Source organism: Petaurus breviceps, unplaced genomic scaffold (assembly GCF_028583685.1).
Source record: "Petaurus breviceps papuanus isolate PSGF00001 unplaced genomic scaffold, PetGlider_PUasm1.0 208, whole genome shotgun sequence".
Lineage (NCBI taxonomy): Eukaryota > Metazoa > Chordata > Mammalia > Diprotodontia > Petauridae > Petaurus > Petaurus breviceps.
The window spans coordinates 32,330,831-32,344,439 of record NW_027185852.1 but is presented as its reverse complement, the minus strand read 5'-3'; the positions used below and the strand labels follow the sequence as shown (position 1 = coordinate 32,344,439).

At 41.0% G+C, this 13,609-nt stretch overlaps 1 protein-coding gene across 8 annotated transcripts in view; it reads right to left on the bottom strand.

Moving 5' to 3' along the window:
* The window catches only part of LOC138165446 (ecotropic viral integration site 5 protein homolog), a 219,209-nt gene that overhangs the window by 131,035 nt on the left and 74,565 nt on the right, over nt 1-13,609 (bottom strand). For all 8 annotated transcript variants that reach the window (XM_069093818.1, XM_069093820.1, XM_069093821.1 and 5 more), the window contains one exon: nt 8,224-8,453. In XM_069093818.1, the coding sequence (XP_068949919.1) occupies nt 8,224-8,453 (230 nt within the window). The remainder of the gene's footprint in view (nt 1-8,223; nt 8,454-13,609) is intronic.

Sequence of the window (13,609 nt, the reverse complement as noted above, 5' to 3'; positions counted from 1 at the left end):
TATGCACTTCTCATCCCCACAGAATAAGCAATCCTTCTCTCACCACACCAAAGGCCCTCCCCTCCCTGTTTCATCTTCCCCACTGATGCTCACATCAACCCTGTTTCTAGAGTCTGATAAAAGAGAATCATGGATTTAAAGCAGGAAGAGGCCTTAAAGGTAATTAAAACTAACTCCCTTACTTTATAAAGAATATTATATTTTATGAGGAAATTGGGGCCCAGAAATATTTTCCCAAAGCCACAAAATCTATACGCAGCTAAGGTATAAACCCTTGGTCTTTTCAATTCTAAACTGACTCAGCTGCAAGCTGTAACCTCAGGATTCTGCCCCCTCAAGATCTCCCACAATCCCTTCTGGCCAGGCATGGCCACTTGGCATTGTCCCTGCTTCACATTCAGCTCCCTCCCAGTTTAGCTCCACTCCAAGGACCCTCATTCCAGAATACCTCCTGTGGTGTGGAGGAGAGATGGACAAAAGGAAGAAAGAAAATCACAGAATAGCCTCCAATTGCAAAAGAAGTACAGAGGCCTGTGTGGTTAGGAAGACAACTCCCTCTCTGAATCAGCCTCTTAGAATATACATATAGCTTACTTCAAATCTCAGTTCAGGTTATCATTACCTCTCCTGACCCACGTCAATGTTAAGTGTCTCTCCCTCCTCAAAAGACACTATTTACAGGTGATGCCCCCCAGCATTATTCAACTGCAACAGCCTTCTCCAAAGTCACCAATGATCTGATCTCTCAGTTGCCAAATCCAACAGCCTTTTCTCAGTCCTCATCCTTCTTGACCTCTCTGTAGCCTTAGACATTGTCAATCACCCCCTTCTTGACATTCTCTTCTTTCTAAGTTTTCATGACACTGCTCTCTCCTGGTTCTCCTCCTGCCTGTGGGACAACTTTTTTCTCAGTCTCCTCCCCTGGATCTCCATCCAGATCATGTCTGCAAAAGTTAAGTACCCCCAGGGCTTTGTCCTAGGCCCTTCAGTCTTTTCTCTTAATACCATCTCACCTGAGAATCTCTTCAGCTCATTCGGATTCAATTATCATCTCTCTGCTAATAACTCTCAGATCTAATGGTTCAACCCTCACTTCTCTCCCAAACTCCAGTCCAGGAGACCTCCTCACATATCCAATGCCTAACGGGCATCTTAAACTGAAGGTACCATACTCATTTTAAAGTCAAGATGTCCAAAAATAAACACACTGTCTTTCTCCCTACCTCTTTCCTTTTCCTAATGCCCCTATTACTGTTGAAGGCATCATTCTCCTTCCTAGTGACTCAGGCTCACAACCTAGCTATCATACTTAATTCTGCAGGATCTCTTACCCCCCGTATCCAATCTGCTGCCAAGTCAAGTCAATTTACCTTAGCAACATCTCTCATATTCACCCCCTTCTCTTCTCTGCCACTGATACTATCCTGGGGCAAGTCCTCATCATCTTGGGCTTAGACTACCACAAATAACAATGTGCAAATATGTATGTAGTATCATGCTTTTCAAAAGAGATTCCCCTCACTGCTTACTAAACTAAGCAGAAATAACAGGTCAAGAAAAACAAGTTGATAAGAGAAATCTCCATAAGTAGAATGAGGGGAGAGGGTAAGGAATTTTGATCTGGGAAGTTATAGAGAAACCAATAGGGGTAGAAATAAACAAAAAAAAACAAACAAAAAATGCTTTTATAATAGGACATTTGGCTCCAAAGCAAAGAAGAAAAAGTCTAATTCAATAATGATATGGGAAGAATTTGCAAAAGACACTGGTACTTTAAGGGGGAGAGAACCTTGTTTTCCCAATGATCACAGAAAAAAAAAAAAAAGCCTTGGCTTCTGTCACTGTCCTTCCCATTAGCAGCACACCCTTCCTCACTGGTAATTTACTACTAGACTTTCAATATGTTCTAATCTTCTTAGAATTTTGCCAACAGAATACACTGGAACTGAGTGAAGGCCACAGAAGATTCCTCATGAATAAATGTAATATAATCATTAGTATGTTAACCATAAAACATCTGCTCCAGCTATTTGAAGACCTTTCTTGCTCAGCTCTTATACCACGACCTCTGCCCAAGATATAAAGACACCTTTTCTTGTACACTAAAAGAGATTTTACAATTACTATCCAGAGTGACTGAGATTTCTGAGGCTACCATAATTCAAATAATTAGTTCAATCTCTCTATGAAATCAATTCACTTTCAAAGATTTCTCAAATAAGTGGAAAAGGGTCCCAGAATCTTATTCTTCATATAAAAATCCAAGAAAACACAAAATAAATTTATCTAAAGTATTTTAATGTAGGATAGAATCTTTTTTCAGAGTTTATTAGTTTAAAAGATGAACCAGTGCATTTTTCCAATCAACTACCCCCAAAACATACAAAAAAAATAGTTGAACTTTGTGACAGTCTTTATAGGAAGTACACATTATTGCAACACATGATATTTTTAAACTACATAAAGGGAAATAATTGAAAGATTTAATTTGTAACAGTTCCTCTTTAACTATATAGCAGTATTAAATCAAAAACCTACCTGTTCAAATTCATACCTTCCTAGAATAAGTACCTTCAAGAAATAGAAAACCACACACTGACTGGGGGAAACAACAAGTGGGAAAAAAAGTTCCCCTTTCCACTTGGATTTCCTTCAACTCTACTGATTATTTACTCTGAAAAAGTACTTTGAACTAAACCATTTCTCAGCAGAACATAGGGGGATTTTGCATGGCAGATTCTCAAATTTTGATCATCTCTGTAATAAAATCATTTAAAGACAATGAAATTATTTCCCTAAAGCTTCTGAAAATTTTAAAGTATTTATTTGCTAAATTTTGCAGGGACATTAAACTATGAATACAGACAAGCCACTGCCCATGCTTTCACATTCTCAACATAAAAATAATCCTGGCATTCTGAAGAGAATTAGAGACAGCACTACTCACACAGGACATGAGGATTTGATCAATATTATTCTAGAACAAAAGAAGGCTCAGAGATGTAAAAGGCAGCAGAATACAAATGGAAAGAGCCCTTGATTTTCAGTAAAAAGCCCTGGGGTTGAGTCCCTGCTCTACTACTTACTACTGACCAGTATGAACCTTGCAAGGTCACTCCTCTGAGACTTGGTTTTCTATTTCATAAAACAAAGGACCAGTAATCACACGCCCCGGAGGTGATCTGTGTCCTCTGCACGACTTAAGATTTGAAGGCCATCACAGCAGTCACATAATCAGGCGAGGCAAGCCACTCTAACCTACTCTGCCCTCAGGAAGTCTGATGCTGTAATGAACAAACTTCCTTCATTTTAGGCCTTTTTCTTTTATGCTAGTTTCATTTTCTGGTTCTCCCTAAGACGCTACTGCGTCACTGATCTTCCTTTCCAATATCGGGAGCGCTTTCCCTTACACTCCTCAGTTCACAGGTCTTGGCAAGTGAGTCAGTTCGGCTTGCGCCTCAACACGGCGGCCTCCTGCATCATCACTGGCATTCTGAGCTTCACGATACGCAAATGAATTGTCCAATCCAGATGCTGGGAGTCATCATTACTGATACCCAGGATACGCTCCCAAATTTCTCAATGAGTTCAGTTTACAGTCTCCACATCTCTACCCCAACTCTGCTGTCCCACGAGGGGACTTCATCATTTATGCTGATTTAACCTTTAATATTCTTACCTCCTAGTTCTTGAATCAACTCACCTCTCATGACCTCCACTCTACTCCTCACATCTCACTCCTATTATCTGTTCCACAGGCAGTATGCCATAGAGGAACAGGCACGGGATCTAGGAATTAGAACGAGGTGGGTTCAAATCCTCCCTCAATCACTTACTAGTTGTATGACCTGAGGCAACTCACTCAACCTCTCTTTGCCTCAATTCCCTTATAGTTAAAAAGTCTTTTTTTTTTTTTTTTTTAAAGACCAGGTCTGGATTCAACAGCCTCTGAAGATCTTTCTGGCTCCAAATCTGTGATCCTCAGCTATACACAGAGGTAATCACACCTGATCCTGCCATCACCCATAAGTGTTTCACTCCCAAGATCAAGAACTCTGAAATTCCTTTATCTGTCAGTCTTCTATTAATTAATCTCTTCCTATGCTCTACTCTGCCTAAACCTATTCTTTATCCCCATCATGACCACTCCATACTTTCCTAGGCTCTCACCTCTGTTATGGCTACACTATTCTACCTTCCCAATTTCATCACCTTACTGGACTAGTTCAACTATATACTATCCTCTACTTTCAAATCCTTTGTTCCTTTATCCTACTGCTTCTCAAACCTTGCCAAACCCCAACCTTGGATATCCGCTACTCTATGCCTATTCACATACTGCTGAACAGAGATGAAGGAAGTCATCCAACCATGCTAACTGGATCAATTCTGTCTCCATAATCACATCTCTGTCTAACCCTCCACAATGGCTATTTCAATCTCTTCCCTGCTCCCCCAGTACCCATTCTTCGACTCTTTCTGCTAAGGTACACACACCATGCTTTACTGAAAGAAGAGAGGCCATTTGCCAAGTGCTCTCTTCTCTCCTCCTCATCTGATATTCTTGCTCCTGATCTAACAGGATGACATCACACCCCACTACTCCTGCCCTTACTCCAGTCTCTGGTAAAGAAGTGGCTTTTCTCCTTGCCAAGGCCAACTCTATCCATAATGTACCGCTGATCCCAACCCCTCATACCATCTAGGGCACTGCTTGACCATCATTACCCACAAAGTCATATTCATATTCGTCTTATTCTCATATTCATTCTCTGTCTGCCCCCTGCCCCATCTTTTTCATCTATATATCTTCATTCTTAACCCATCTACTGGTTTCTTCTCTGCTACACAGAAAACCTCCCTATCACTAAAAACAAAACAACTTATTAGACACTTAAATGGATCTCTGATCTCATCAATTCAGGAGTGTCCTCCAATGACAGATTAATATACATCCATAACCATGCAACTATCATCCATCTTCACTCCCAAGTTTGCCAAAGGGAATCCACTCTACCTGCTGGAGTTCTTTCTCAATTTCACCCTATATCGTGACAGTACCAAGTGGAGAAATCCGGTCATCCACTGGTCACTCTGTGTTCTTGCCACATGGTCAACCCATCTTCTCTTCCTTCATAACATTTTTTACTCCTGCTGTTCTTTGCATTCCCCATTGTTTACATGCTGTAGCCTGATCAAACCTACCATTCTAATGCCTTCTGCGGGACACTCATCTTAAGGTCTTGGGAGGCAGGGCTGTGCCATATAGTAACACTGGTAAAATGTTTGTATTTAAAAGATGAGACTCCTTCCTTAATTAGGGAATAGCTAAATAAATTGTGGTATATTAATATAATGAAACTATACTATTACTATATATCTATACGTATATCTATCTATACTATAATGGTATACGCTATGCTATTAAAAATATGGTGAATGTAAAGAAGCCTAAAAAGACTAATTAACCTAGGCTTCATCAGCTTTGTTATACGGGATGGTTCTATGGGAAGATGCAGGTGAAGGGTTGGAGAGGGAAATTTAGATGTAAAAACAAAAGAAATTTCAAAAAATTATTTATTTTTTTAAAAAAAAGATGGGTGTTGGGGCGGCTAGGTAGCTCAGTGAATAGAGCACCGGCTCTGGAGTCAGGAGGATTTGAGTTCAAATCTGACCTCAGACACTTAATACAAAAACTAGTCTTGTGACCTTGGGCAAGTCACTTAACCCCAATTGCCCTCCAAAAAGAAAAAAAAAAGATGGGTGTTTGCCTTGATAGGAAGGTTGTGGATCAGTGCAATTTCTAAATCCAACCCACTCTGCTCCTCCCTTTCAATTCTGGGTCCAGCTCACTGTTTATCTGTAATATCTGTCCCAGATATATATATGTAATGGGAATGCAAATTTGGAAGATCTTCCCTGCCCCTAGGCTGAAGTGCACCTGAAGGCTGGGGTGGGAGGCTTGTTTTTCAGTAGATACTTCTTGATTGGCTAGTGAGTCAATAAGGTTGTTACATTCTCTGAGCCAGGAGAAGGGTATATAAGCCCTGATGTGTAGCTTTGTTTTGGGGGCTCACTTTGAGAAGTGTTCTGTGATTTGATCTGTGTTCTGAAAAGCCGTTGTCCAGAGCCCCCCCAGCTTTGAAAAACCCAGATGTTGACTGGGTATGGATGTAATGGTTGGACAGTTTGGAAATCTGTCTACTTGATCTGTTTCTGTCTTGATAATTCTGCCTGTATGCTTTGAAGTTCGGGGTGCTGACCTTTTTCCCCTGAACAAGGTAAATGATATATGTCTGACTGATTAAAGTAAGCTTGTTAACCCATTTTGAGTTGCTTTCCTTTATCAAAGCAGATCCAAGAACCTGTGTGAGCAGCCACCCTGGGGACGCCGGGGTGCTTGCTGCTACAATATACTGGTAGACAAGTACTGGAAAATGAACATTCTTAATCCACTTGGTCTTTCCTGAGAAGATGGACAAGTCAAACTTCTTAGAGAGATTACAGATCTTCTAGGAGCCTCTGCCATGTTTTAGGGATTGATATGGACAATATTATGTCTTCTACAAACAGAAATATCTGGAGGACCTCACTATTCTTAGGGAATCTGTCCTGGACCTGAATTTTGTGCTGGATCTCTTCCAAAAGTAGTGAATATTTTTTGGAAAGCATACATATCCTTGTTTTATATCAGAGGGTCACTGAATAAGAATATTTCTGTTGCTAGATCTTCCAAAGAATCAATGTTTTTTTGTGACCAACAAACAATGAACACAATGAAAATCTTATCATTTTCACATGTTTCAATTCTGAGGTGGTAGAAATGTCATCCACTGTTGAATACTGCTTGTGAAAACCCACTAATTCCAATATCAAGGAGTCCCTCAATTCACATACATATGGATGATTTTGTATAGATGGGAAAGCAAGCATAGGTCAGTAGTCACTGATGTTCTCTTGGTCACTTATCTTCAATATAAATAAGGTTCAAGATTTAAAAAATTGTATCTTCCCTTTTGTTCAATACCAAGAACACTGGCTCCTCAATGCTCTCATGACTGTGTTGCTTCCAGCAAAAATGTATATCCTGCTACTTTTTCAGGGTTTGCTCTCTTTAGGGAAATATCTACCTACTCTATAAGCACCACCAGGACTGTGAAGTTAGGGTCCAAGTGTCCCACAATCCTTGACAGAGGTACTTTCAGCAGTCGTTATTAGAAAAGTTAGTGAGGGGGGCACCTAGGTGGCGCAGTGAGTAGTGCCGGTCCCGGAGTCAGGAGGACCCAAGTTCCTTTCCGGCCTCAGACACTTAACACCCACACCAAAAAAAAAAAGAAAGAAAAGAAAAGTTAGTGAGGGCAACAAGAATGAATGAATTCATCTAAAAGTTAGTCCAATGCCACTAAGATCACATGACACTTTAGAGAGAAATATATTCATTTATGAATTTTTAAAAATTTGAACATTTGCACATACCTTCCTAATGGAAAGTAATTCTGAAACCAAAAGAGAGTATTCTTGTTAAGCTTTAGTATTATATATTCTTATGACACAATGGTATTAAGTACCATCTTCAATGAACAGAACTGCAGTGGGCAGAGATGGGAATGATTCCCTATTTTCTTCCCCTTTGGAGCTGGTAACCTGGGCAGCAGTTGGCTCCAACAGTTCTGAATAGCAGCACAAGGAGATGTAAGGGTAGGGTATGAAGAAGCCATATGTTACTCCCAAGGGAAGTAACTGGCTTTACACTAATAACTGAAAATTTTATCCTTGCATAAGAGGAAGAGACAAGGTCTCTTTCCTGCATAAACCTGCACACTTCTTTCTCCAACCTCCAAGTCAGAGTTCAAAAACATACACAAGAAAATAGTATTTTTTAAAACCATGTACTAAACTCTAAAATATGATACAAATCATCCCAAATTGTCTAGAACAAGATAAAGGATTTTCTCATTATCTGATCCAGATCTTCTGTAAGTTTTGGGCAAACATAAATAGTGCTAATAATAAGAACAGACTACAAACGACAAATAGTAATTTTCTTCATGATATGTTACAAATAAAATTTCAGTTAATTATTATTCCCACTTAAGAGAGATCTTAAAACATTGGTAATGAGCCTTTTCCAATGAACCTCATATGCTACAATTAAAGCAAGGGGCCTATCAGGATCTCTGGCTCTTTCAAAGATATGTAAGAAAACTAGGTCACCCCACTCACCTGTTTTGTTCTTCTAGTTTAGCCAGGAGTTCTAAGTCGTCTGGACTCAGCTGTGATGGGGAAGATGGTGAAACAGCTGGTGTGGACAGCGTGGTTGAGGAGGATGTTGTATGTAAAGAAGCAGATGGACTTGCCACCTGGCTGGCCATTTGACTGACTGTCTGCGAGACTGTGTTCTTCACCCATGTGAGAGTAGAACTCAGCTTCCCTGCAACCTTGTCTGTCGCCACCTGTTGATCAAACATACACATAAACAGTTGGCACAAAAATGTCCATTCTACTGTATTTTTACACAGTAATGTCTCTAAGAATTTTTCCTATACCATCATTAACCATAGGCTTTTTCTTGATACACGTAACAGGTAGAATGATGCCATTTGACAGATGTCTTTAAAATGTCTAACTCTATATTTTAAAAAACTAGAACTCATATTTTAAAGGAATAACAAACAAAAAAGGAGAACAATCCTGATTGTTGAGACATCCTAAATGGTATTTGATTAAAATAACAGGCAGTGTTTAACACTGGAAAATACAAGACTTATTAGGGATAAAATGCTATCACAAAGACTTATTTTGTAATAATAATAACTAGTATTTAAAGAGTGCTCTGAGGTTTGTGAAGCACTGTACACATATTATCTCATCTGATCCCCACAGCAACCCTAGGAGAGAGGGGCTATTATCATTCCCATTTTACAGTATGGGTGAGAGGGTCACACAGCTAGGGAACGTCTGAGAGTAAACCTGACTCTAGTTTTTATAGTTACAAAGAGCAGAACTCGGACCACTGAGTTAAAAGAGGACACATTTCTGTTCGATATGCGAAAGGATTTTCTAACAGGTAAAACTGTCCAAAAGTGAGTTGGGCCACCTCCCCATCACTGAAGGAGACGCAGTGGAAAGTAGATTTCAGAGAATTTATAAAAAGGGGCTATGTACATTAGGTAGGTCCCTTTCAGAACATCAAAATTCTATGTCTAAGTCCTACAATATAGAACGCATTCATCTGGAATTACTGATACAAATTCTGTTGGATGGGAAAGCTTGCATATCAATTAAGCATTCAAAAGTTAGTGTCCATTTAGAAATCAGTTAACAAAAGATGTCCTTTTGGTATATTTGCACATTTTACATAAACACATCTATGTTTATCATGTCTACGTGAGCTGTGACTTTGGTTATAGAGCCAATATCAAAAGGCCCATATATTTCCTATGTATAAAATCCAGTACTCGTGCTGTACACACCGCAAAGCTCCAGCCACGTGTACTCATAGCTAATCACATACATTCACCTCAATGAAAGATCTGGGCAACTGGTCTTTAAAATGAGTGAAGGTGAACACCACACACACACACACACACACACACACACACACACTCCTTATATCTCTCCCCCTCCCCTAGGGAAATCAAGGACGACTAGTGAATGATCTATCAGCTCTTTTTAAACTGGTAACACATGCACCACCAGAGCACCCTGAAAACACCAGCACTCTCCATTCCTCTCTCCACCCCACAACCCCTGACTTATAAAGGTGAATGAATACAGCGAGTCAATCAGCCTTTATTAATTGCTTCCCATGTGGCTGAGCCTACAGGGCTATCTTTTACAATTATTTGCATCCCTAGCCCTTAGCACAGCAACACAGTAGGTGCTTAATGTTTTTTTTTTTTTTAAGGTGCCAATTTTAAATAGATTTTATTCTCCAGGACAATTGCATTTCCACTTGTTTACAGTACTGATACAGTGCAATGCTGATCACTTCTCTCCTTCTGCACACATTCAAGTATTCAGAATGCCCAGATTTACACAGTAGCTTAAATGTTACTTTTAAATTGCTACTGCCTTGGCTACAAATTTGAGTCCTTCAATTTTTGGAAAGCTGTGTGGAATGCTCTTTCTTCTGGTATGTTTAGTCTCCCTCTTCAATGGTGGGTCCAGAAGAAGCCCCTCCAGATGGGGCTGCTCCACCCCCTGGAAACTCCCCAGGTATGTCTCCTGGCATGCCCCCTGCACTCTGGTACAGCTTAGTAATGATGGGCTTGCAGACCTTCTCCAATTCTTTCTGCTGATGCTCAGATTCTTCCTTCTCAGCAGTCTGGTTCTTATCCAGTTGATTATTTCATCACATTTGTCAAGGATCTTCTGTTTGTCTTCACCAATTTTGCCTTGCAGTTTTTCATCCTCTACAGTTGCTTTCATGTTGAAAGCATAAGATTCAAGAGAATTCTTGGAAGACGCCTTGTCTCTCTGCTTTTCATCCTCAGCCTTGTATTTCTCAGCCTCCTGGACTCAGGAGTCTCAGTGAAGACACTCAGTGTCTTCTTTGCTCAGACAACCTTTATCATTGGTGATGGTGATCTTGTTCTTCTTGCCAGTGCTCTCATCCACAGCAGAAACATTGAAGATGTCATTTGCATCAATGTCATATGTTACTTCAATCTGAGGAACACCCCTGGGTGCTGGAGGAATTCCTGTGAGCTCAAATTTGCCAAGCAGGTTGTTATCCTTTGTCATTGCTCTCTCACCATCATAAACCTGAATAAGCATACCTGGCTGTCCAAATACCTGGTAAAGGTCTGTGTCTGCTTGGTGGGGATGGTGGTATTGCGTTTGATCAGAACGGTCATAACTCCACCAGCAGTTTCAATTCCCAGGGAAAGAGGAATAACATCCAACAACAGCAAGTCCTGCACATTCTCAGATTTATCTCCAGACAAAATGGCAGCCTGGACAGCTGCAGCATAAGCAACGACCTCTTCAGGATTGATACTCTCGTTGAGCTCCTTGCCATTGATGAAGTCTTGAAGAAGCTTCTGGATTTTGGGGATTCGAATGGAACCACCCACCAGGACAATGTCATGAATCTGAGACTTATCTAGTTTAGCATCTCTTAAGGCCTTCTCCACAAGGTCCAGTGAGCTACGGAAGAGATCAGCATTCAGCTCTTCAAAACGGGCCCAGGTAACTGATGTATAAAAGTCATATACCTTCACAGAGGGAGTCAATCTCAATATTGGCCTGGGTACTTGAAGAAAGAGTGCACTTTGCACGTTCACAAGCAGTTTGAAGATGGCAAACAGCCCTCTTGTTCTCACTGATGTCCTTGTGCTTTCGCTTGAACTTGGCAATGAAATGGTTAACCACTAGGTCGTCAAAGTCCTCCCCACCCAAGTAGGTGTCCCCTGCTGTGGACTTGACCTCAAAGATGCCATCTTCAATGGGAAGAATGGAGATATCGAAAATACCACCTCCAAGGTGGTCAACATATTTCTCTCAGCACCAAACTTTTTGTCCAAGCCATAAGCAAGAGCAGCAGTAGTTGGCTCACTGATGATTTGCAGCACATTGAGACCAGTCATGGTTCCAGCATCTTTGGTGGCCTGACATTGGGAATCATTGAAATAGACTGGTACAGGGACCACAGCATTTGTGATTGTCTTCCCAAGGTAAGCTTCGGCAATTTCTTTCATCTTGGTCAAAACCATAGAAGATACTTCCTCTGGACAGAAACTTTTGGTCTCCCCTTTGTACTCCACTTGGACCTTAGGCCTGCCTGAGTCATTCACCACTGTAAAAGGCCAGTGCTTCATGTCTGACTGCACAACTGCATCATCAAATCTGCGACCAATCAGACGTTTGGCATCAAAAACTATGTTGCTGGGGTTCAGTGCAACTCAGTTCTTTGCAGCATCACTGATTAAATGTTCTGTGTCAGTGAATGCGGCGTAGCTTGGGGTGGTCCTGTTTCCTTGGTCATTAGCAATGATCTCCACTTTCCCATCTTGGAACACTCCCCCACAGGAATAAGAGGTGCCAAGATTAAGGCCAACTGCAGGTCCCTTCAACATGGTTGCTGGGGAGTTGGAGGTCATAGCTGACCACTGTGGAGAAAGAAGGGCTGTTGCTGTGCTGAGTAGCAGGTGCTTAATGTTTATTGACTGACTATTAAGTGCAGGGAAAGTAAAAAAGGTAGAAAGAGTTCCTGCCTTCAAAAAGCTTCTCATGGGGAAAGCACATGTAAATTAATAGATCCGCTGAGGCCAGACACTGAGTAGATGGCAGGTAATCTTAGAGGGGAAGGCCGAGGCAAATGGAAAAAGGCAGCCTTTGAGCTGAGTTCTGAAGGAAGCTTTTAGGCACTAAGGCTTCACATTATTCTTTATACAACACACATGTATGCCAATTTGTTCCCAAATTCACCATGCCCAGCACTCTGCTCAAGCCTCTTGTTTACTGCTCAATGTTAACTCTTGCTGATAAAGGGTGCCAGGAGAAGTGTTCTCTAGCCCCTACGTAAGCTCCCTTGTAGATATGAATCCTTAAAGTCAATCTGGAATGTAAGCAAGTTTTTTTTTTTAATTCTCTATATTTACAAAATGAGAAAAAACTTAAGCTTTGGGATAACATGCATAGAAAGCCTTGAATATGGAAGGATAGTAGATATCTGGGGTTTATGAGACTCCTAGAGTCAGGAACAAGGAGGAAACATCACATGAAATTACAAAGATTCCCTATGGACAGGCAGACAAATATTTAGATGGATGGATGGATGGATGGAATACAAGCATAAGCTCTACAGAAAAATATACAGTAATCAATCAGTGCCCTCAAGAGGAAGGGCAAAGAGCCCAAAGGTTGCTGTTGGTTCATTTTTTTTTTTAAAGCAATCGGGGTTAAGTAACTTGCTCAAGGTTACACGGCCAGTGATTTCTGGGTATGGTGCTGAGTATCTGAGCCCGGATTTGATCCAGGTCATCCCGACACTGGAGCCAGTGCTCTTACTCGCTGAGCCACCTGGCCGCCCCTAAGCAATTGGGGTTAAGTAACTTGCTCAAGGTTACACGGCCAGGTGTTTCTGGGTGGATGCTAAGTGCCTGAGCCCAGGATTCGAACTCCAGGTCTTCTCAACACTGGAGCCGGTGCTCTTACTCGCTGTGCTACCTGGCCGCCCCTTGGTCCTTCATTTTCAAAGACGACCAATGACATTGTGGGGTGATGTCTTCACCTGCGTGTGAACTGGCTAACAAACAGTAATTATTAAGGAAGCTTGTATCAATTATGGGGAGAAACTCCATTAGGTAGATTTGTTCATTCCAGGTCACATGATTTCAAATGTAGTCAATGAGTCAAATTTCCGAACACATTTCAAATGCAACTAATATTGGCTTTATTTAAACAAACAAAAGCCCTAAGTGACTTCCATTTAACCACGGTTTGGACACCCCTTACAAGTCTGATGGCCCTTCAAGCTTGTTTAAATTCTTTAAATGGAGTAAATGAAGTCAAGAACAGCCAGTCTTTACGCTATAGTTTCCTAAGTGAATCTGGAACATCTAGCTGCTTTCATCAATGAGGCATCTTAACCATTAAAATCTCA